Source organism: Balaenoptera ricei, chromosome 21 (genome assembly GCF_028023285.1).
Source record: "Balaenoptera ricei isolate mBalRic1 chromosome 21, mBalRic1.hap2, whole genome shotgun sequence".
In the NCBI taxonomy this organism is placed as follows: Eukaryota; Metazoa; Chordata; class Mammalia; order Artiodactyla; family Balaenopteridae; genus Balaenoptera; species Balaenoptera ricei.
The window spans coordinates 22451307-22476756 of NC_082659.1; the positions used below are offsets into that span (position 1 = coordinate 22451307).

At 43.0% G+C, this 25450-nt stretch overlaps 1 protein-coding gene across 8 annotated transcripts in view; it reads right to left on the reverse strand.

Annotated features, from left to right (window-relative positions):
- MFHAS1 (multifunctional ROCO family signaling regulator 1) overlaps nt 1–25450 on the reverse strand; it is a 125168-nt gene that overhangs the window by 12495 nt on the left and 87223 nt on the right. For 2 of the 8 annotated variants that reach the window (XR_009499920.1, XM_059909458.1), the window contains exons 2-3: nt 8297–8368; nt 6921–7047 (exon numbers count right to left, since the gene is read on the reverse strand). Coding sequence is in view for 6 of the 8 variants with exons in the window: in XM_059909458.1 (XP_059765441.1) it covers nt 6921–7047; nt 8297–8368 (199 nt within the window). In the remaining 2 variants the exon portion in view is untranslated. Of the gene's footprint in view, nt 1–6920; nt 7048–7319; nt 7407–8296; nt 8369–12057; nt 12193–25450 lie in introns of those variants that run through there. The other 6 variants (XM_059909460.1, XM_059909461.1, XM_059909462.1 and 3 more) reach the window with 6 other exon arrangements.

Below are 25450 nucleotides of genomic sequence, written 5' to 3' on the forward strand. Positions count from 1 at the left end.
CTCTTGGAACAGTTTTTATTTTAAAGTCTATTTTGTCTGATATAAGCATTGCTACTCCAGCTTTCTTTTGATTTCCATTTGCCTTTTTCATTCCCCTCACTTTCAGTCTGTATGTGTCCCTAGATCTGAAGTGGGTCGCTTGTAGACAGCATATATACAGGTCTTGCTTTTGTATCCATTCAGCCAGTCCATGTCTTTTGGTTGGAGCATTTAGTCTGTTTACGTTTAAGGCAATTATTGATTATGTATGTTCTTATTGCTATTTTATTAATTGTTTTGGGTTTGTTTTTGTAGGTCTTTTTTCTTCCTTTCCTCTTTTGTTCTCTTGTGATTTGATGACTAACTTTACTGTTGTGTTTGGATTCCTTATTCTTTTTTGTGTGTGTATCTATTGTAGATTTTTGGTTTGTGGTTACTATGAGGTTTTAATACAGCAATCTATATAAAAACAGGATTGTTTTAAGTTGCTGGTCTTTTAATTTCAAATGCATTTCCAATATCCTGCATTTGTATTCTCCTCTTTTCACGACTGCTGGTTTTCATATCATTTTGTGTGTGGATGACTTTCTACCTTTACTGTAATGTTTGCCTTTACCAGTGAGCTTTTCCATTCGTGATTTTCTTGTTTCTAGTTGTGGCCTTTTCTTTTCCACCTAAAGAAGTTCCTGTAGCGTTTGTTGCAAAGCTGGTCTGGTGGTGCTGAATTCTCTTAGCTTTTGCTTGTCTGTAAAGCTTCTGATTTCTATGTCAAATCTGAATGAGAGACCCTTGCTGGATAGAGTATTCCTGGTTGTAGGTTCTTCCCTTTCATCACTTTAAATATATCATGCCATTCCCTTCTGGCCTGCAGTTTCTGCTGAGAAATCAGCTGATTACCTATGGGAATTCCCTTATATGTTTTGTTGCTTTTCCCTTGTTGCTTTTAATATTTTCTCTTTGTCTTTAATTTCTGTCAGTTTGATTACTGTGTGTCTTTGTGTGTTCCTCCTTGGGTTTATGCTGCCTGGGACTCTGTGCTTCCTGGACTTGGGTGACTGTTTCCTTTCCCATGTTAGGGAAGTTTTCAGCTACTGTCTCTTCAAATATTTTCTCAGGTCCTTTCTCTCTCTCTTCTCCTTCTGGGACCCCTATAATGTGAATGTTGGTGCGTTTAATGTTGTCCCAGAGTTCTCTTAGACTGTCCTTATTTCTTTTCACTCTTTTTTCTTTATTCTTGTCCACAGCAGTGATTTCCACCATTCTGTCTTCCAGCTCACTTATCCGTTCTTCTGCCTCATTTATTTTATTGATTCCTTCTAGTGTATTTTTCATTTCAGTTATTGTATTGTTCATCTGTTTGCTTGTTATTTAGATCTTCTAGCTCTTTGTTAAATATTTCTTGTATCGTCTCGATCTATGCTTCTGTTGTTTTTCCAAGATCTTGGATCATCTTTACTATCATTACTCTGAATTCTTTTTCAGTTAGATTGCCTATCTCCAATTCACTTAGTTGTTCTTTTGAGGTTTTATCTTGTTCCTTTGTCTGGGACGTATTCCTCTGCTGACTCATTTTGTCTAACTTTCTGTGATTGTGGTTTCCATTCCATAGGCCGCAGAGTTGTAGTTCTTCTTGGCTTCTGCTGTCTGCCCCCTGGTGGATGAGACTGATGTAAGGGGCTTGTGCAGGCTTCCTGGTGGGAGGGCCTAGTTTCTGCCCACTTGTGGGTGGAGCTGGGTCTTGTCCCTCTGGTGGGCAGGGCCCTGTCAAGGGGTGTGTTTAATGGGCAGCTGTGGGCTCAGGAAGACTTGAGGCAGCCTGTCTGCTGATGGGTGGAGCTGTGTTCCCACCCTGATGCTTGTCTGACCTGAGGCCTCCCAGCACTGGAGCCTACAGGCTGGTGGCTGGGGCCAGGTCTTGGTGAGAAAATGGCAGCCTCCAGGAGCACTTGCACCAATGAGTACTCCCCAGAACTACCACCACCAGTGTCTTCATCCCCACAGTGAGCCAAAGTCGCCCCCCCTCCCCCCACCAGTAGGAGACCCTCCAATACCAGCAGATAGGTTTGGCCCAGGCTCTTGTGAGGTCACTGCTTTTTCCCCTGGGTCCTAGTGCACATGAGACCTTGTGTGCACTCTCCAGGACTGGAGTTTCTGTTTCCCCCAGTCCTGTGGAATCCCTGTGATCAAATCCCACTGGCCTTCGAAGGCAGATGCTCTGGGGGCTCCTCCTCCTGAAACCAGACCCCCAGGCTGGGGAGCCTAATGTGGGGTTCAGAACTTTCACTCCTGTGGGAGAACCTCTATGATATAGTTATTTTCCAGTTTGTGGTTTGCCCACCTGGCAGGTATGGGATTTGATTTTATCGTGATTGCACCGCTCCTACTGTGCTCTTGTGGTTTCTTCTTTGTCTTTGGATGTAGGATATCTTTTTTGGTAGGTTCCATCATTTTTTTATTGATAGTTGTTCAGTAGTTAGTTAGTTGTGATTTTGTTGTTTTCGTGAGAGGCGGTGAGCTCACGTCCTTCTACTCTGCCATCTTGTCCCCACCCACTGTATGTATCTCCAGTATTTCTTAAGGTAAAACATTTTCATAGCTAACCTGCTGAATCCTGTCTTTTAAATGAAAATCAGTAGACAAATTGAGTCAAGTGGCAGTTTTTCAGAATATATATTTTAATTGGTAAAGGAGGAAAATCTCTTTGGAAATGAGAAAGAAATATTCCATAAGTTATCTAAAAATGAAAGGCAAACAGCAAGCTGCAATTTGCCCAAAGAAGTTCACACTTCCCTTCTGAACTGGAATTTTAAGTGTCTCAATCTGTAAAGCAACAGGATGGAGACAGGAATTCACAAATAAAATTTTTTTTAATTAAAAAAAAAAAAATCCTTCTATTGTACTTTTGCCTTGCTTTTCCCACTGAAAGTATATTTTTGCCCTTTATGATCCCTAAAGTCCAAGGCTTAGTATCCCTGTCTATATTGAAGGTCAGTTAGGCTGCCACTCAGAAGTTCTGAAGGATAAATATGTGACAGATGGATGTGTTAATTAACTACATGGTGGGAATCCTTTCACAGTGCATACGGATATCAAATTACCACAGTGTACACTTTAAATATCTTACTTATCTGTCAATTACATCCCAATAAAGCTAAAAAAGAAAAGATCAGTGGGTGCCAAGGGTTAAGAGGGGAGGGAGGGATAAAGAGGGGGAGCGCACAGGATTTTTAGGGCAATGAAAATATTGTGTAAGATACTGTAATGGTAGATACATGTCATTCTGTATTTGTCCAAACCCATGAAATGTACAACATCAAGTGTGAACCCTAATGTAAAGCGTGGGCTTCGGGTGATAACGAGGTGTCAGTGTAGGTTCATCACCTGTGACGAATGTTCCAGTCTGGGTGGGGAGGCTGTGTGTGGCCAGGGCAGGGGGTAGATGGGGTCTTTCTGTACCTTATGCTCGATTTCACTGTGAACCTAAAACTGCTCTTAACAACTAAGTCTGTGTTTTTAGAAATTGCTACCTATACTTTAGGTATAGGTAGAGTTCTGAAGGAGGCTGATTTCCCTCCAAGAAACTCCGTTTCCCTTCTACTGTTCAGTAAACAGGGGGCTGGCAGCGGGGGTGCACGTCCATTCACTGCCTTCAGACTGCACTGGGCCAAGGATAACAAGTGTTTGTACGAATTTCCTTAAAACTCACAAATCTGTTTAATACCAACACACCAGGGAGCAAAACCATTCCTGAAAGTGGCACTAAGAATTATTTATTTTCTGCATGGAGCTAGGTATTGTGTTAGGCACAGTGACTGCAGGTGAGCATGGGCATGAAACTTCTCTCTGGAATGATGAAAATGTTCTAAAATGAGGTTGTGGTGACAGCTGGACAACTCTGTAAATATGTGAACCATCGCTGAATGGGCAAGTTTTATGGTATGAAAGTATACCAAAGCTTTAAAAAAAATGTTTATCAGACAGAATCCATATCCTTAAGGAGGTCAGAATTTTTCAAAGCAACCCAGCAAATCTGCTACTAGATGAATTTTCATCTCATCTCCAAGGCAAATATCCTTGAAAATCAGCCCAGGATTGCCAAAGTATGGAAATGACTCGTATTTCTATCTGATAATCAGCAAAGGGACCAAGAAGTCACTCAGTTGATACATTTCTCCTTGGAGAGCGAGGTGCAGAAGGACAGGCATTTCATTCAATTCATGTAACTTCTTCCCCATGGAATGCTGGTAGAGACTTCACCATCATCCAAGGTGAATTATGAGAATAAGTCACTTTAAAAAAAAAAATCACTACTTGCTCTTTATTCTCTGTCTGTAGGGGAATAACAAACCTCGAAATTTAAAAAAATGAGAAATAGAAAAGCTTGGAATTCATAAAGAAGATCCAATCAAATTAACAGTCATCAATGGTTTTTCTTTATAAAGTTCATTGTAGCACCATTATTTTACACATGGTCAAAGACAGGCCATTAATGACAAGTCTCATTTGACCTATAAAGGAGAGGAGTAAACTGGTCAAAGAAGAGCTTGGGATGCCTTTTTGAAACCACTGTAAGGTCTAGATCAATGACCTAAGAGTAGGGTGATTATTCTGGTTTTCCTGGGATGGTTCTGGTTGCTGCCTATCGTCCTGGCAAAATTATTACGAATTCTCCTGAAGATGAGACCCACTGGCCTGGGAGCCCTGGAGGAGAGCTCAACGAGCACAATGTCTGGCACACACATGACAATCATCTGAGTGACTCGTTTTCTTAAAGACTAGTGCCTGGCCCTGGAAATTCTGATACACACGTGCCTGATGAAGAAAGTCTGATCTTGACCATTGACCTGCATTTTAGAGGAGGAGAGAGCAGTAAAAGGTCACTCTCTAGTGACTTGCCTAAGTTAACTGGGGCTGGAGTTGCAAAACCAGGGCAATAACTCCAGTCTACCAGTTTCTACTGTCCGCTGAGACCCTAAGTCTAACTCTCAGAAGCTCTCAGGCTCAGACCCAAGCTGTCTGGACCTAATGACCACCTCCTGGGACAGCTTTCCTCATCGATCCCCAAATCCCCCACTTCCAATACATTGCCATCCACTTGTAAATTAGAGTTTCCACTGGGCTGTGCAGGGCCTGACAGTTTGTTTCCATTTTGTTCTCAAGAATATTCCTTCATTTAGAATTGAGAGTTACCCTCTAAACCTGCCATCCATTGTATGAGACCTTTTATAAAAAATCCACTTCAAAATAAAACTGTTCACAGAGCTAGGTCAAAAGCAGTTCAGTCCCTAAAGGTATCCCCTCCAGCATCTAGAAGTCTCAGGTCATGTGGCTCTGATTACCCAAGGCTTTAAAGCTGCTTGTTCGTTTCAGGTATGATAACCTGGAAGAGAGAGGAGCTGATAGCATTTCTGCAGGTTGGTATAAATGTCCTTTTGTGGCAGTACAACAGAAGCCCGTGAGAAGACACTGATAACTCTGGCTATCTTGCCTATTAAATGCCACGTGGCTATGGCAAAACAATAGGTTACCGTCTCTCCTGGCTCAGGAAAATCTACACCCATGCAAAGCCTATTGAACAATTGTTTCCCTCCATTTCCAGACCCTGTTTTTTATAATATCCCTTTATCCTTACCCTATGTGTGAGAAAGGCACCAGCGTATACCAATTCAGAGAATGGTAACATTTCTGATGTTTGGTATGCTCAGGACAGGGGAATGTTCTGGTTCATATTTAGTTACTGGGTAATCCTAAGAAGCATTTCAAGGTTTCACGATGTCATAGGGTTATATATTAGTGATAAGTTAACCTTAAAAAGCATTCTGAATAGAAGAGCATGAGAGAAGAATTTCCCTTGGGTGTTCCGTGACATTTTCCAGCAAAGATGGATTAGGGATGTTCTGTCTAGTGAGTCACCCAGTTTGGAGAAAGGGGACAGCTGCTAACGAGTGAGAAATCCCCAGCAGACCCTTGCTCTGCAGACAGCATACCAGGGGCAGGAAAGCTGCTACTTGCAGGGTCAGAGACATAAGTTCCTATCACACAAGCTCTCAGGAATGCAGCCTGACAGCAAGTTTCTCAAGATGCCGTAACAGGTCACCATTCTCAAATACGAGCTTTCCAACCTCCCTATACAAAGCTTAGATATGGAAAAAATATTCTATGTGGTCAACTAGGAAGAAAAATGGAAGTCTCCTTCATGAATACGCTGTTGATATCACCCAGAGGACCAGGGACTACTGCTTTTCAAGATTTGCAGTAGAAAGGTATTTCATCTCAGTCTAAAGTGGCCTGTTCAGTTCTTAACACTACAGAAAAAACCAAACAGATGAGTTTAACCTAAGTTTATCATCTGAGTTTAATGCTAAGCTAACCTTGTATCCAAAAGTTAGTTCACACGGGTACATTCTGTGTCTTTAAGTCCATTTTGGGGAAGGTGAGAAAAAACCACACTGCTTCTGATTGTCGAGGACTGATAGAGAATCAGAGACCCACAAGAAAAAAGGATCTACTACAGATTTTCTGCCAGCTTTTCTTATTTAATGAGCCCTCGCTGTTTTCTGAAGTGAGGGCCCACTTCATACTACAATGACAGAATTATGACTCTCCATCAAAAAAAAAAAACATCGCTCTTTTTGGTTCATATATCTGCAAATATACTAAAAAACAATGAATCATACACTTTAAACAAGTGAACTGTATAATATGTGAACAATATCTCAAAAAAGCTGTTTTAAAATGTTCTTTTATCAGCAAAAGTAAAAAAAAAAAATCACAAATAACGAAAAATGAAAGTTCCTAGTTTGTTGTATAAGCCATAGTTTTGCTGTTGCCCAGATAACTAGGTCTGCCCTGGGGGAGCTTTTCCAGGTTTGATGAAAGGTACTTTAACCTGGACTTCTGTTCTCAGGAGTGAGGGACGGGGCTGCGGGTTCAGAACTCACTTGGAACATGGGCTGATCACAGTCGGTGTGGGTGGGTAAACCAAGGCAACATTCACTCGCTCGCTGCCATTCTTGGGGCATATGATCTCTGCCACGCCTTCTGGTCTGGGCTGACTCAGCAACTCCCCTGCAGGAGAAAGAAACATGCATTAGTGAGATTTGCCTTCAAAAATGGGGCCACCTTAGAGAGGGGGTGGAGGAAGCAGGGAGCAGGGCAGGTAGTGAGGACGACGGGAAGGGTCTGCAGACAGTGGAATCAGAGAACAAATGTGCAACCAGAGCAGAACTGGCTCTGCTCTCAGTGGCTCATCTGTATCACTGTGGAGAACATTCTAATGGTGATGGCAGGAAGGCTACCGTTTGGGACAAAGACAGCATCTGTTCTGCTATTTTCCTCACCTTCCTTTCCCCAGATGGGCTCCAGAGATCTTTATCTAGACGTCGCAGCAAACTGAGCCAGGATCCCTTGAGCCCGGAGAAGCGGGGCTGCCAAGGAGGTGTTCATAATTAGGATGGGGGCAGATGGAATTCGCAGCAGCCTTGCAACAAAGCCCTGTATTAATGATCTGGAAATGCAGCTGACTAAAGGTGTGTTATCAAGGTAAACAGGCCGGCTTCATGCTGGCAAGAGGATTTCCTGGGTAGGTATGTGTGCAGATTTGTAAAGGACCAACACAATGCTCTCTTATGAGTAATGGGAGCTAGTAAAAACACCCCAAGGGAAACCCGCGTACTCTGCCTGCCCCGGATACGATCTCTCCAACCAGATCATCAAACCCCTAAGAGCAGTGATGCCTTCCGTGTCTTGGTTTCCTCCCCGCCGTCCACTGACCCAGTAGCCTCCTGCCCTTTCTCTGTTTTCATGGCCAGCAGGGCGCTCTTGCTCAGAGAATTCAAAAAATAGCTTTTGGTGGACAATGGTGCATTATTGCCTAAATTCCCCTACTTATACCTAGAAAGTAAATAAACCAAACCAAGGACACAAAACATCTGCCAACTGGGGAAAGATGCTACTGGAAATAAAACATCAGCTATGACAGCCATCACTTGTATTACTGATTTGAAATTCTGGGGACCCTAAAGTATATGCCATCATGTGAGGATACAAAGAATCCTTTGACTCAAAATGCCGTGTATCTAAACGTCTCACCTTCAGCAAACTCACAATGATGGAGCATGGCCATGTGCCAGCACTGAACGGACAGCTTTAAACGTACATCTCATTTCATCTTTACAGTGTTACTATAAGGTTTATATCCTCATTTTGCAAGTGAGGAAGCTAACGTTGAGGGAGGTTATGTGATGTACCCAGAGTCAAGGCTAGCAAGGGGTGGACTCAGGCTGTGACCTTGGGAACCCACTTCTGGGGCCCTTACCTTTTGCTGCCACCCTCTGATACCCGTCCCCCCAAAGTGGGGACTGCTTCTTTACTCCAGAACACATCTCTCCTAGAAAAGTAATCCAAAAATGCTATTATTCAGTAATGAACTAACCATTGACATCTTTGTACTTTTATGAAAGACAGCTGTTTCCTGGTTTGAACAATTTTATATGGCTTTGCACAATATGAACCAAATGTAATTTGAGTTCCTTAACCAAACTAATGTAAACACCAAATGACTGCAAAAGTTAATTTAGCATCATTAGCTTGTATCATGGATACATGGTTATCAGAATTCTGCTCCGACACCAGCTAGGAAAAGATCTCAAAATATAAAAAGGCAAATTAAAAACGTAAACATTAAATGCTCTCGAAGTCATAAAATGAACCAAAGTAAGAGCATGTTGCACCAGACTGAGACTTGGAAGTCATCCAGTCCAAATACAAGTCAGAAGGTCTCTGAGTTTAACAGATTTGCTCTGAGTCCCACGGAGAGCTTTAAACCCACCACGCACCATGGGGCTAGAGCTGCACCAAGAGAATGCTCTGAACCACCCAGGCCTGTTAACACCCCCGGTCCCGGACCGCTCTCCCCTGCTTCCTCACCTGATGCTTTCAGTTTCTACTTTCTGTCCCAAGATTACCCCCAAGGCTTGAACCCAGACTGGGAATCTCTGGCTTCCCCCAAGAACTGTCTCCTGGCGGGAATTTCACACAGGCCTCTGCTCCTCCTGCCTGCAAGTGCCTGAGGGCCCAGGATAACAAATGTAGATGTCAAGCCCTGACCCCAGGCTCCCGTTCCTGCACCGCTGGCTTCCTTGCTGGGAATAGTGTAGGTTTTGCCAGAGAACCGGAAATAATTCGCAGTCGACTATTAAGCATTGGCTATCAGTTTCTATTAAACCAAGAGCTTTAGTTTCCCCCGCCCTGCCCCAGATGCCCAGAATCACACAGGTCCAGGGAACTGGTTTTGTGTGGGTCCTACCCCTAGCAGCACTGCCAGCCACTGAAACAGCAGGAAAGTCGAAGGCACTGAGAAATGTCATGCATACAAGAAATTCACTTGGTGCTGTGCAGATGAGCAAGAAACAGAACAGTTCACAAGCTCCAGGACATGAGTGCACTCCGACAAGCTACTGCTTGGGGCCAGATTCTGAGGATTTCGGAAACGTGCCCAGTTGCTAAGTTAAGAAAGTAAGAGAAACAGATTTTTCCTCTCAAAAAAAAAAACCAAAACACTATCTTATCGATAACACACAGAGTGGCTCCTAACATGTGTTGGTTACTAAAATAGAGGCTAATTGGCTCCAATTTCCGTAACACAAACTTGATTTTCAAACTAAAGCACAAGCTATTGGTTGAGCACCTAATCAGGGAGATATTACTGTGTGAGGAGCCGCAGGGATACAGGAGTCTAAAGCAAGGCCTGTGATGTGGAGGGTTTCGGCACTGGAGAAAGTCAAGTGCACAAAGAAGGAACTATGGTACTGTGCAGTGGATGCCCCCTAGGAAGTTATGAGATGCTAGAGAACGAATGAGAAGGACAGACTAATACTGATTTCCAGGACTGGAAAAGACCTGGAAGTGTGGGGAATTTAGATTTATTACACACCTGTCATCACTAGCAAAAGCTAATAAAAAAGATAAATCCCAAAGTTGGTGGCAGCTGCAAAAAAAATGTTATATTTACAGAAAATATGTTACCAATAGAGGAAGGAGAAATATTCATGTGACCTGGTATATTTCCATTTTTAGGAACTCGCTTCAAGGAAGTGGGCCTTTCTTACAAAAATTATACAATGATTGCTCATAGCAACAGTATTCATAAAACAGTGAAAACTTAGTAACCCTCTCAAATATTCAATAAAGGGGAGCTGATTAAAAACTATGACACAATTCAGAAGACAGAATTCTCTGTAGTCATTAAAAATTATGAGACCGATATTTCTATGTAGAAAGTAAATTTGAAAGTATGTTCTCATTAGAAACATAAACTGATAAGGAACACAACTGGATTTGGAGTGAAATGGGTCATTCAAGATTAAATGGTCCTGAGGTTATTTGTTTATTTTTATGCTTGAGTCAATTAAGAAAAAAAAAAGGCTAAGTATGCTTCACGCTGAAGAGAGATGCCAGCTTTAAATGCTGATGCTTTCTCCTCTGTTGCATATTCTCTATTCATGTGCGGTTTTTACACAGTCTTCCTGAAGTAGCAGAAACTTGGCTGCATGAACAGACCACTGCATCTACTGAGGCTGTATTAGGCCACTACACAGTCTCCCTGTGTCCATTAAAGTTATGAAAAGCTATTCTTACTTAATCACTCTGTCTCAAGATTTCTGGCATTAAAATGCTAGTGAATGCTCATTAGCTGTTTTTTCCCCGTGGAAGAATAGAACACCAAGTTTTATTATGATTTATTTTTAAACTACAGGAGATAAGTGAAATGAGCTTGTCTTTTTCTGCTAATCATCAGAATTCACAAATATTGGGCACATTATGCAAAATACTAAAAATGTATCACTCTGACGACCCAAACCACAATATTAAAAGCCTAAAACATGTCTTTTCAGTATAAATAAAACCCAGTTCCTGATCCAGGGTAAAGATCTGAGTTATGAACATCCCTCAAAACAGCAAAAGTGGTCTGGAAATTAAAACAAGCAATTATATAGGTTCTATTAAATAAGGAATTATCTAGATTTCTTCAAGGCCTCTTTCAGCTTGAATGTTCTGAAGCTCACTCCTCCACCCCTCAAAGTCCACTGCTGTCTTTTAAGTGTGACTCTGGATGAGATGCAGTGATACACAAACGCATGTTTCCCACATCCCCTCAGGGCAAAGGCAGCATCCTCAGAAACTGATGAGCAGGAGGGCTCCCACTTTGCAAGCCCACCGAGTTATCAAAGGGAGCAAAGATGGGAGAACTCCATGGTCCCTTTTATATGAAGACGAACGCCAGAGAGAGATAAAAGGACATCCTGTCTTAAAACAAAGGCCAGAAAGTATATACAAAGGAGAGGTAAACACTGGGAATGTAAGTTAGTGCAGCCACTATGGAAAACAGTATGGAGGTTCCTCAAAAAATTAAGAATAGAACTACCATATGATCCAGCAATTCCACTCCTGGGTATGTATCTGGGAAAAAATTAAAACACTAATTTGGAAAGATACATGCACCCCAGTGTTCATAGCAGCAGTATTTACAATGGCCAAGATATGGAAGCAACCCAAGTGCCCATAAACAGACAACTGGATAACGAAGATGTGGTATATACATACAATGGAATATTACCGTTTGCAGCAACATGGATGGACCTAGAGAATATTATGCCTAGTGAAATAAGTCAGAGAGAGAAAAACAAATACTGTATGATACCACTTATATGTGGAATCTAAAAAATCATACAAACAAATGTATATAGCAGAACAGAAACAGACTCACAGAAAACAAACTAGTGGTTACCAGAGGGGAAGAGGGACAGTTTAGGAGTAGGGGATTAACAGATACAAAGTACTATACATAAAATAGATAAGCAACAAGGATATACTGTATAGCCCAGGGAATTATAGCCATTATCTCATAATAACGTATAATGGAGTATAATCTGCAAAAATGAATCACTGTGCTGTACACCTGAAACTAACATAATACTGTAAATCAAGTACACTTGAATAAAAAATAAAATAAGAAAAATGCACCACTGTGCACACTTAAGAGTGTGAGAAAAGGGAGCGGAAGGGATCTCTCAGTACCTATTGGTTCCCACAAAACCAACATTTGCAGACCTGGCCGCCTCATGCCGCTTCAGGGGACGGTCCCCACGGCTGAGCCTCATCACAGCACAGCGCCTCCCTCAGGACCACGGTTGGGCAGCTCCGGCTTGGCTGCTGTTCCAAAGAAATAAATAGACTAGGTTGTACTTTTTGGTAGTCTTGTTTTTTTTTAAAAAAATCCATTTTGTGACTATGAATTATGACTTTTTTTTAGAAGAGAAACTGATGTGCAGGAAGTAGCACAGCAAGCCTGTGTCAAGACAGAAACAGACCTGGTCCTTCCATCTCCGAGACCAGGACTGGGCCCATCTCTGGCCGACATCATTTTCACAGAGGTAAAAATTATGCACAACTATGGAAGTGTGATCTTCCCAACTTATAAAAGTGTCCTAAAGTGCCATTTTATAACAGTCACTTGGAATAAATGGAAACAATTTTAAGTTTAAAAACCAAAGGATATAGGTCATAAAATGTCATTGAATGTGGTATTTTCTATCATATTGAAATGAAAGGTGAAGTTTAAAAGTAAATTTAAAATCAAAATGGATTAAAGGTAACTTGGCTTTGGAATTGTTTTTGGAAATTTTACCATAACCTTTAAGTAAACAGGAGATATCAATAACTTGGAGCTAGGATAACTTTACGGGCAAAAGACATCCTGGTATAAATAAGATGTGAAACGAAAGAGGAAAATCTTATGTCCTAGGTCTGGTTCTGCCACTGAGTTCACTCATTCATTCAACAGGTACATAACAACCACCAACTAATGTGAGACAGCACCACAGACTCTGAGAGAACAGCAGCGAATAAGGTGTACACGAAGACCCCTGATTTCGTGGCGCTTATAGTCTAGAAGGAAGATTAGTAAGGAACAAACTGCATAACTTATTAAAAACTTGTTACACAGATTATTAAAACAGGCTAATGAGATAGGCAGTGACTGGTTGCCCAGGATGCCTCTCTGAGGAGGTGACGTTTATGCTGAAATCTGAGCGACACGGAGAAGCAAGCCGTGGGAAGAACATTCCAGGCAGAGGAAACCGCTAATGCAAAGTCATGAAAGTAGGAAGATGCTTGGCTGCCCAGAGAAGAATCTAGATCATGGGGTGAAGGGGAAACGGGACAAGATGAAGAAGCAAGGCAGTGAGGCCCAGATCATGGGGACTTCGCAGACCAGGGGAAAATGTTTGGTTTTGATTCTAAGTGGTGGGGAGCCATGTGGAAGGTTTTAAACAGAGTAATGACATCTGATCTAAGAAGATCCCTCTGGCTGCTGTGTGGGATGGCAAAATGAAGGCAAGGAAACCATAAGAAGGCTCACAGAGGAGCCCAGGTGAGAGGTGGTGGAGGCCTGGTCTGGAGAGGCGCCCACGGAGATGGAGTGACTGGCGTTATGTTTCATAGACAGTCAGCAGGACTTGCCAATGAATTGGATGTGGAGGTAAGATGCAGAGACGAACCAAGGATAATTCCAAATCTTTGGTATGGGAAGACGGCAGCTGGTGGTACTACTTGCAAGACTAAGCGAGAAGATGGTTTGTGGGAAGGGGAGAAATTAGGAGTTCTGTTTTGGCCAAGTTAGATTTGACTGTTAGACAACAGTGATAGATATTAATTGTGGAATTACACATTCAGTTCTGGATTTGCAGGAAAAGGTTAAGGCTGGAGGTAAAGATTTGGGAGGAATCAGCAAACACATGATCTGGAAAGGCATAAAAGTGAATGACATCACCCAGGAAATTGAGTAGATAAAGAAGAAAAAGGAAAAAGAGCCTGGGGTGCTCCAAGTTTAGAGGCTGAAAAGGAGAGAGGCCAGCCAGGAACTGCCAAGGAGGCAGAAGGAGAACAAGAAGAACATGGCTTCACAAAGGAAACCAAACTCCTTCAAGAAAAGGGAGTGACCAGCTGTGCTCACCTCTGCTGAGTGGACAAGCAAAGTAACAACGGAGACGGGACCACTGGGTTTGGAGGTGACTGGAGGCTTTGACAGAAGCAGAAAGGTGGGGACAGGTGTGTGACTGAAGAGGGCTGAGGAAAGAATGGGAGGCGGAAGTGGGAACCACAGCCAGAGACAAATTTCCACAAAGCTGTGAATTATGTTGTACTTGCCACTTGTACTCTGAGCTGGGTATCCCACACCCGAAAAACACAATTAAGGAAATGGCCCTGTTTCTCTCTGAGTTTTCTCCAGCTCTAAGTCTCCATGTCTGAACTACTACAATGAACAGGTGGGTAGATGGAGGAGTGAGTGAGTAATAGAATGAATGAAAGATCACAAGGCTTAGAAGATAAAAAAGAGGAAGGAGGGACTTCCCTGGTGGTCCAGTGGTTAAGAATCCACCTTCCAATGCAGGGGACATGGGTTCGAACCCTGGTCCAGGAAGATCCCACATGCCGTGGAGCAACTAAGCCCATGTGCCACAGCTACTGAGCCCACGTGCCATAACTACTGAAACCCACGTGCCTAGAGCCTGTGCTCCACAACGAGAAGCCACCACAATGAGAAGCCCGCACACCGCAACAAAGAGTAGCCCCCGCTCACCGCAACTAGAGAAAGCCCACGTGCAGCAACGAAGACCCAACGCAGCCAAAGATAAATAAATAAATAATAAAAATAAATAAATTATTAAAAAAATGTTAAAAAAAGAGAGAAAGGAGCCCAGTGCAAAGGCCCTGGAGGCCAAGGTGATGAACTGCTCTTTTGAAAAGATAAACAGGGGTCTCCATGTCTTTTCCAGAGTGGGTTATGTGGTAAGAAAGCCATCTGTATGGTAGACATTTCCATTAAAAAAAACAACAACGGTGAAATAACATGTGCTTGCTATTGAAAACAGATTTTTATCAAAAGTCAGTCTATGCAATACTTAGCAAATTACCAATGCCATTTTTTACAGAAACTAGAACAAAAAATTTTACAATTTGTATGGAAACACAAAAGACCCCGAATAGCCAAAGCAACCTTGAGAAAGAAAAACAGAGCCGGAGGAATCAGGCTCCCTGACTTCAGACTATACTACAAAGCTACAGTCATCAAAACAGTATGGTACTGGCACAAAAACAGAAATATAGATCAGTGGAACAGGAGAGAAAGCCCAGAAATAAACCTACACACCTATGATCAACTAATCTATGACAAAGGAGGCAAGAATATACAATGGAGAAAAGACAGTCTCTTCAGTAAGTGGTGCTGGGAGAACAGGACAACTACATGTAAAAGAATGAAATTAGAACACTAACACCATAAGCAAAAATAAACTCAAAATGGATTAAAGACCTAAATGTAAGGCCGGGTACTATAAAACTTAGAGGAAAACATAGGCAGAACACTCTCATACATAAATTGCAGCAAGATCATTTTTGACCCACCTCCTAGAGTAATGAAAATACAAACAAAAATAAACAAATGGGACATAATGAAACTTAAAAGCTTTTGCACAGCAAAGGAAACCATAAACAAAACAAAAAGACAATCCACAGAATGGGAGAAAACATTTGCAAATGATGCGACTGACAAGGGATTAATCTCCAAGATATAAACAGCTCATGCAGCTCAATACAAAAAAAGAAAAAAAATCAAAAAATGGGTGGATGATCTAAATAAACATTTCTCCAAGGAAGACATACACAGATGGCCAAAAAGCACATGAAAGGATGCTCAACAGCACTAATTATTAGAGAAATGCAAATCAAAACTACAATGAGGTTTCACCTCACACCAGTCAGAATGGCCATCATCAAGACGTCTACAAACAATAAAAGCTGGAGAGGGTGTGGAGAAAAGGGAACCCTCCTACACTGTTGGTGGGAATGTAAATTGGTACAACCATTATGGAGAACAGTATGAAGGTTCCTTAAAAGACTTATAGAGCTACCATATGATCCAAAATCCCACTCCTGGGCATATGTCTGGAGAAAACCATAATTCGAAAAGATACATGCACCCTAATGTTCATTGCAGCACTATTTACAATAGCCAAGACATGAAAGCAACCTAAATGTCCACTGACAGAGGAGTGGGTAAAGAAGATATGGTACATATATACAATGGAATATTACTCAGCCATAACAAAGAATGATGACATTTGCAGCAACATGGATGGACCTACAGATTGTCATACTGAGTGAAGTAAGTCAGACAGAGGAAGACACATATCATATGATCATTTATATGTGTAATCTAAAAGAATGGTACAGAACAGAAATAGAGCCACAGATGTAGAAAACAAACTTATGGTTACCGGGTGGAAGGGGCAGGGGAGGAATAAATTGGGAGACTGGGATTGACGTGTACACACTATTATATATAAAATAGATAACTAACAAGGACCTACTGTATAGCACAGGGAACTCTACTCAATACTCTGTAATGACCCATATGGGAAAAGAATCTAAAAAAGAGTGGATATATGTATATGTATTACTGATTCACTTTGCTGTTCACCTGAAACTAACACAACATTGTAAATCAACTATACTCCAATAAAAATTTAAAAAACAAAAAATTAGTCTAAAGCACTTTAATCACAACAATCAATGTATATGAAACTGCTGGTCATAGAGAAACAATACAAAGTGGTTTGGTTCTGGAATCAGACAGCCTTAGTTGCAATCCTGGCTAAGACTTACTGGCTGTGTGGATCAGTCAGGGTCTACTCAGGAGACAGAACCACCGAGTAAGCTTTAACATAAATAATTATTAACCTATTACAGTGAATTTACTACCAAGAGGAAAGAAAACTCTAAAGGATAACTCCAGGGCTGAGGGAGAATTGCCCAGGAAGAAGAACTTGGGTGTGGGAGCGCCCTGGGCAAAGCTGAGATTCAGACCTCGTTGGTTGGATGGGGTATGGTACAGCCTCTGAGTGGGGGAAAAGCCTGCTGGGCTGCCCAGGCCAGACTAGTCCACAGTCAGCTGGCTAAAGCCAGCAGGGAACTGTCCCCTAGGTGCTGACAAAATTCCCCAGGAAGCTGTCTTTGGGGGGAAGGTGGGGATCATGCTGTTGAACTGAGGCTAGATGGGCACCAACTAGAGTCCCTGAAAAGCTACCCGCCCCCCCGCCCCGGGTTGCTGCTGAATCAACGAGGAAGCCAGCTAGGCCACCCTCGAAACTCTCTGGGGATGTGCCCTGGGGGATACTGCTGAACTCGCCAGAAAATTGGCTGGGGTGCCCCTAGATTCTCAGGCATCTTCCTGCTGGGCCACAGGGAAGTCAGCTGGGGTGCCCACAGATACCATCCAGCACTTGGGCCTCACCATATACTCTTAGGGAGCTCTGGGACTCTGAGAGGGGTCCCCCAAACTGCAGGGATGCTGTGTTCTCCCTGTGACCAGTTTGCTTTTGGCTCAATTTGTTCCTCTTGGAAAGAAGTCAAATTGATAGGGCCACTTAATAATCGGATACATCCTAAGTTATGAAGTGCAAAAGTAGATGCAAAAACTTACACCATCAGACATTGTGACTGTCTTCCAGAACTGTGTTTTCACTTTCACCATATAGCCCTGCAGTTCTTCAAAGTATAGGAATCCACTGAGTTCCAGGCAATTTAACAGTGTAAAGGCATTTCTGTCTCTCAGATTTGTTGAATTCTCAAGTCCAGTTTTGATTCTAAATGCTGGGACTTTGTTTTTTTAAAAAAAATCACTCAGAAATGCCCTTCTGTGCCTTGAAGCTTCGGGGACAATTTGTAAAGTCTTATCACTAAGAGAGGACAACCTATAAGCAAAACAGAAGCAGGCCAGTTGGGGTTCTTAGAGATGACCTTGAACTAAGGGTATATATAACTCAGTACCTATCTTCAGTGAGTCTTCATGGTTTGTCATTAGGCTGCACTGAACAAACGAAATTTCAACACTTCAGCGTCTTCCCAACATCCTCCAGGGTGGTGACAGTGGTGACAGTTACAGGCAGAAGGAAAGACAAAGGCCACACTCTTGATTTCTTCTCTGACTCATTCCATGTTGCTAACCTGTGAAGCACTCAGACTTTCCTGATGAGTAATTCAGTGGAAGCCAAGCCTCCCCGCAAGCCAGGCACAAATGATGGACACTTTGAAATTTTTCCTTTTATGGCAGGTGCTCCATCTGGAGCAGACAAGCGTAGCTTTTCCTTGTTTAACCCAATTCCTGACAGAAGATGATTGTCCTCATAGTAATGTTTGCTTTTAATTACATAAAGCTTCTTGTTTGTTTGTTTGAGGAGCAGGAGGTGACTAAACATCTCAGGTATGCTAAACTAAGAAGAGTGGCATTTGGTCCAGGGCCCCTCCTGGGTGGGTCATCACACAGGTCTCTTCTGGATCAAAAGAGCTGGGACCTCAGATCAAGCACTTGGCAAAAGTTCAACCAAGGGTGGGGGGGGGGAAACTGCTGACAACATTTCTTTGTAAATCTTCTTCCCTCACATTACAAGCTTACACTTCCTTTTCCTAACGTCTTTTTGTGTGTGTGTGTGTTTTTATTTGACCACATGCAACCCTCTGTCCCATTCTTCCCCACCACTTCCTCATAACTCAGCACTTTGAAATTCCCCTTCTACAGCCCCCCTATTTCCATCACCTGCGGTGGAACAAGAGTCCCCATCTCCTCCTCCTCCTCCTCCAGGCTGCTTTTCTGCCTGGATTCTCTCCACCTGCTGAAAGAGTCCCAGGGTCCCCAAGGAGTTTCCTTCCCCAAGTGTCCATCACAGAACTGGGATGAGATGCCAGGGAGAAACTTTGGGAAGATTCCCTGCTGAAGTATGAGACCCCAACAGACACAAAATAAACATTCCTGGAGACCAGGCTCCTGTGGGGCTTATTAATATGTAGCAGAATTACTCCAGGGAAGTTGCCAGAATCTGGGGTGCCTACACAGGGTTTGCTTTTGGTTCTAAAAGCAAAAAATAGCAAAATAATAGATTGCTTTATATCAACGTTCTATACACTGGCTGTTGTCAGCACCTTTATCAGTCCCAGACTAGCCCAGATAATACACAAATCGCGATATCACAAGAACGAGAGAGCCTGTCTTTAGATTCTGTACAAGATTTCTCGAGAATATCTGAAAGCGAATCATGCTGTATCCTAGAAATGTAGAACAATGAGGTACCACTTCAACAAGGTGGTTTTAGGACAAGAAAGCCTTCATATCGATGGTAAGCAGGCTTTAAAAATTCACCACCCCGGACTTCCCTGGTGGTCCAGTGGTTAAGACGCAGTGCTTCCAATGCAAGGGGCACGGATTCAATCCCTGGTCAGGGGAACTAAGCTCCCACATGCCGTGCAGCGCAGCCAAAAGAATAAAAAAATTAAAAATAATTAAATAATTCATCACCCTGAAATAAGTCAGATGGAGAAAGACAAATACTGTCTGATGTCACTCATATGTGGAATATAAAAAACTAATAAACAATAACTAAATGAACAAACCAAACTAAACAAAAACAAACAGGTAGATGCAAAGAACAGAATCGTGATTCCCAGAGGGGAAGGGATGGGGGGAGGGTAAAAAGGAGGAAATAGATGGTGATGGATAGAACCGGAATTTTTGGTGGTGAGCACACTGTAGGGTGTACAGATGTAGAAATATAATGTTGTACACCTGAAACTTATATAATGTTATAAACCAATGTTACTCAATAAAAAAAGAGTTTAAAACTCACTACCCATGAGAAATGGCAAGGGCTTGACCAAAAAGGTGTAGACAAATTCATGCAAGTAAAATCAATAACGGGACACACTGTGAAAAGGTCAAGCTGCCGAGGTTAAAGTTTCAGAGGACAGCTAAGGCCTTCCACAACCCTATATTCTTAGTGACGACAAAAGAAATAAAGTGACCTAATCATTCATATACATACAGGTATCTCACTGGAGTTATGATCTGGAGTTAAACTGATCCGTTGCTGGCTCAGCTCGAGCTGTTGTATAAACGGCCTTACGAACAAGCACATCCTTCAGCAAAATGCACGTGAGGACTTAACACCACCCTCTCCTGACCTTTAGTAGGTCTGACCCATGTCAAAGCTGACCGGGGACAGAGGGACACGCTGCCCTGCCTATTCCCGCCACTCAGTCATTCCAACTCCCCGCTCCTCAGACGCGTGTGCTGGCCACTTGGCTCCATCAGCGTTGCTAAGGGTTTATATAAATACAAATCCACCCAAGAAAGGAAAAATATTTCCCCTTTTCCGGCTCTGGATAAAGTTCTAGCAGACTTGGCTGAGGATTAGACATGCTTCACAGATCAAAGTACGCTAAGGGGAGGGGGTGGGGAGGAGGGGGGAGGAGGGGGGGGGTGAGGAGGGGGCGGAGGAGGAACAGAGCCCAAACCCAGCTCTGGCCTGCCCTCTTCTCAAGACGCAAGTCAGGATTATCAAAAGCCCCCATGCTGCTGGGCTGGAGTGCTTTCAAAAGGTGACTCGATTTGGAGAGCCTGTCACCTCCTTCTTACTGGAAACGGCTCCAGGCTCAGAGGAGTGAGTGAATGCAGACAGTTTCATAAAAGCCTTCAGGCTAAAACTGTCTCCCTCCAACCTGAGTTCTCCTTTCAACTGAGAAACGGGAGGAACTTTTAGGACCTGACCTGAAATTTGAAACACTGGCCCGGCAGCCTTGTCAAAATCGACCTGGTTCTGAAGGACTAAGGGAGCCACCTGAAGTCCTGAAGAATGATCAGAAACCGTATCTTGGCTTCAGGTCTCAGAACGAAGATACGAATTCCTGCAAATCGGTTTTTCTTGGAGGAAGGGAGGGGGCAGGAGAAATGAATTCCTCTGGGTGAGGGGGTTGCTGAGAGACCCCACAGGCTTAGGGTCAGACCCACAGAGCCTTGAGGCTGGAAGAAAGCTTGAGATGGTTCAGCCTCCTTATTTTGCACATGAATAATGTCTCCCACTTGCATAAACAAACACTACTGGGAACGTGTTCCAGCCAGGACCCTCTTCCAACACCAGCTTTTCTTTATCTACTCCCCCCCACCCAAGTTTCATTCCCAGAAGATCCAGCCTGGACTTGAGGCCATTTTAAACAAAAAGCATCCCTGGCGTCCTGAAAAGTGTTAACATTGCAGGACCAATGGAAACCGAGCCCTCCTTAGACTCTCCAGCCTCTTCAAAGTTGTAACTGTGAACAAGAAAGAATTCTTATTTAATTATTTAAGTCTATTTTTTCTTATTTTTCAGGTACACCTTCCTGCCGACAGGTGCAGCTGGCTTTCAAATGAAGAAGCCTCAGTGCAAAGAAAATGTAATCATGAAAAGTGTGGACACCCATTAGAAAGTATGGGACCCCCAAACAGGACTGGCTTCATCAGGGGAAAGAACCATTTCTTGGGGTAGCTCAGTCTACTTCCCTGGCCGTGGTCTCAGGTCACCTCCAGTCCTGACTTCTGGCCTGAATATCAGCTGAGATCTCACTACCTATTAAACACTGTCACTTGGATACCGATGTGCCCAAAATCAAACTCCTGATTCCCACTGGCCTCACGCTCCACCAGGCCACTCCGTTCCCAGGCTTCCCGTGTCTGTGAGTGTCCACTCTGTCCTTCAGTTACTTTGGACAGAACACATGGGGTCATTTTTTCCGCCCTTCTTCTCTCATACCACACGCTGAATACATCGGCACATCCCGCTGCTCCAGCTTCAAACCCATCAGCATCTGACCACTTCCTCAGCTCCCTGGTCCATGCCACCATCAACCCGGATGTGTGGTGGTCTCCTAGCTGAGCTCCTGACCCCAGTCTATTCCCCACTGAAGCCAGAAGGGTTCCCTCCCAGGGCACGTCAGGCCATGCTACTCATCTGTTCAGATCCTCTGCCACCTCCTTTGTCACTCACACATCTGCAGGGTCCGGTGTCATCTGCTCCATTCTCCTGCCCCTCGCTCCTTCCTCATCCTGCTCTAGCCCCATTGGCCTCCTTCTAAAACACACTCCCACCTCAGGACCCCGTTTTCACCACTTAGGTCCCCCTCCCCCCTCCCCATACAAGCTTCATTCAAGTCTCTGCTCAGATGTCACCACCTCAAAAAGAACTCCCTGACCACCCTGTATAAATAGCACCCCCCAACCTCCTGGTCACCCACATCCCATCACCTGCTTTATTTTTCTTACGGTACTTCTGTCCACTTGACATATATTGGTTGATGGTGTGTCTCCTCTACTAGAATGTACGAGTCACGAGTGTGGGGATTTCTCTTGCTCACTGTTGGATCCAAGCATCCAGAATAGTGCCCGGCCCATAGCAGGCCTGAGATAGATGGTGAAGAAGAATCAATCATTTGATGAGTCCATAAGTGGACGGCATATACAAGGCAGCTTCTCAAGTTCCCTCAGGTCTGTGGTTCCAGATCTGACACTGGTGTGGTGCACAGTCAGGCCGTCAGGGCCACAGTCTACACCCTCTTCTTCCCAAGGGCACACGAAGGCCCAGCTGGGCAGGTGTCAGACTTCTCGGCGTATCACTGTTCCTCCACATGCCAGGCCTGGCACACAACCCAGGAGTGCTCCGCTCTGGAACTCACTCTGCTTTTCCGTCCTACCTGGTTCTCGCATCTTTTACAAACTAAAAGTCTTGCCAAACTCAAGACCCATTTGGGAAGATTCTAATGCCAACATCTTGAAAGGTTTTCTAAATTCTGAGAATTACAAGACTCAGAGACTCTTTAGGAAGGCCTGTTAAGTGTAGCTAAAAATGCCCTCTTCTGAACTATCGTTGGAAATGGGTTATTTAGAGAGCGGGGGCGGGGAATTGGGAACAGAGACGCCACAAGTTACTTAGCGCTCTGGGTGTGGGTAGGAGGAGCTGAAATGAGAGCTTAGCACCACCCCCTTTCCCCGGTCTCAGACAGTTTGCTCACACACATGTGCTGATCAGCACCCTGCTGGGTTCTCCAGGGAACCCTCTGGAGGTCCCTTCTCTCCAGTCCTGTGTCCTGCAAACTCCAGTCACCCTGGGCTCCTTAATTCAGAGGGTCTGTCTCAGCTCGGCCCTCTCTGCACCGCCGCCTGGACACTCTCAAGGCACTACGCTGGGCCAGTTATGGGACCCACCCATTTGTTTCCTGTATCTCGGGATCATTGTCCTTTGTCACCTGATGCTCAGGGTCTTGAAAATCATTATTTTATATACTTTGCTGGAGTTTACTCCCAGGTGCAAGAGTAAATACAGTCTCTGTTACTCTGTCTTAGCTGAAAGTAGAAGTGTTTTTATAAGTCTTAAAAGTACTTTTGATATTGTGAATAAAATAGTTTCTTTCTAAATGATAAGCCCGTCATCAAAGTTAAAAACTTACGTTCCTCCAAAGACAATGAATGAACAGACAAGACACAGACTAGGAGGAAAGATTTGCAAAGCATGTATCTGATAAAAGGGCTTGTATACAGAATATATAAAGAACTCTAAAAACTCAGTAAGAAGAAAAAAAACCAATAAAAAGGGGGCAGAAAAAGTTTGAACAGACATTTCTCCAAACAAGGTGCACCAATGGTAAATAAGCACATGAAAAGATGCTCCACATCATTACTCATTAGGGAAATGCAACCAAAACCAGAACGAGATACCCTTCACATCTCTTAGGGTGTCTAAACAACAAAGGCTGACCACACCCAGCGTTAGCCAGGACTGCAGGAACGGGAACTCTCAACACTGCTGGTGGCATTTCTTGAAAAGTGGAAACATACACCTGCCACGTGATCCAGCAGGTCACTCTTAAACTTTCACCCAAGAGAAGAGAAAGCATAAATCCAATCAAAGATCTATATATAAATGTTCATAGCAGTTTCATCTGAAGTAGCCAAAATCCAGGAGCAACCCAAATGTCCATTAAAAGGTGAGCAGATGATAAACTGTGGTATATCCATACAATGGAATACAGACCAGCAATAAAAGGGAATGAACCATGGGTATACACAACACAGATGAATCCAGAAATAACTATGCTGAGGAAACGAAGCCAGACCAAAAAAGAGTGCATACTGTATGATCCCATTACATAGAATTCTAGAAAATGGAAACTAATCTATAGTAACGGAAAGCAGATCAGTGGTTGTCTGGGGTGGAGGTGGCAGACGGTAAGGGATCGGAGTGACCCAGAGGAAACTCCCGAGGGAGAGGGATTTGTTCATTTTCTTGATTGTGGTGATGGCTTTATGGGTATATACACAGCTCAAAACTTACCAAATTGTATACTTTCAGACTGTGCATTTTACTGTATGCCACTTACATCTCAACTATATCTCAAATAGAAACAAACCCTATAGTTAACTAAAACCCCAAACTATCACCAAGAAACACCAACTGGTGTTACAGCATGACCACCCTCCCCACCAAAATGAAATGCTTGACAGATTTGGGAAGGATAAATTTCATTTACCATATCCCATGACATCCAAAATGAAAAATTAGGGAATCTCAGATCAAAGCCCTAGAAGGCAGTAATGTCACATAAGCATGCATCTTTTTTGCTGAGATTCTTTTTTCAGCTTTTATTTATGATTATTTCATGTGTGTCTCACTGTGATATTTGTAAAACAAAAAAAGTATATTCTGTTAGATGAAACTCAAACTGAAGCTATACTCAATCATATAGAAAATTCTAATAGTAATAATAGTAGATACTATCTAATACCTGATAATAATTGGCAGGTGACACTACCTACCCATGGCTATTAAATTAATAGATCAAAGTAGTTAAACACAGTTGATGGTTATAAACTTGCAGGGCATAGCAATAATATGGAAACACACCAGCGTCTGCTGCTGAGGGATAGACGTGTAAGAGCTGACACCTATGGCAGGGTAAGTCCAGGTAAACATACTCCCTCCCATCTCTAACCAGCTAGAGACCTGTAAGCTCCTCTTCCATCTCAGGGAATTACTCTCTGCCTATTGTAAGCTGAAGAGTATCATCACTTAGAGGTGAGACATAAGCTTCAATTCATCCAACACTATCCCCCAGAACTCCCCGGAGAAGACAAGGCTAAGGGCAAGAAGACATAAGGACAATGGCTTCTTTCAGTCTTGAAGCACAAAGTAGTCTAGTGACTGACTCACAACATTAGCTCAAAAGAGCACCATCTAATCTCCATCAAGTGGAAATTGCACCACTTTTGATTAAATGAACAGAAAAAAATGAGTAAGTACCATAATAACCTCTACCACTTACGAGAAAATTTACCCTGGCTTTTATGGGAGGAAAAATCTCCTTATTTCTTGAGCTGAGATATTACACCAAATTATATCCAAGCTCTTTAATTGAAGCCCATTTGTATCAGAGGTTATTAGTCTAATAAAGCCATTTGAAACTAAAAGTATAGACAGTTGCCAATCTACAAACATTTGACTTTCAAAAATAATAAATGGCCCCATTCCTCTTAGCAGTGACGCTTGTAACAATC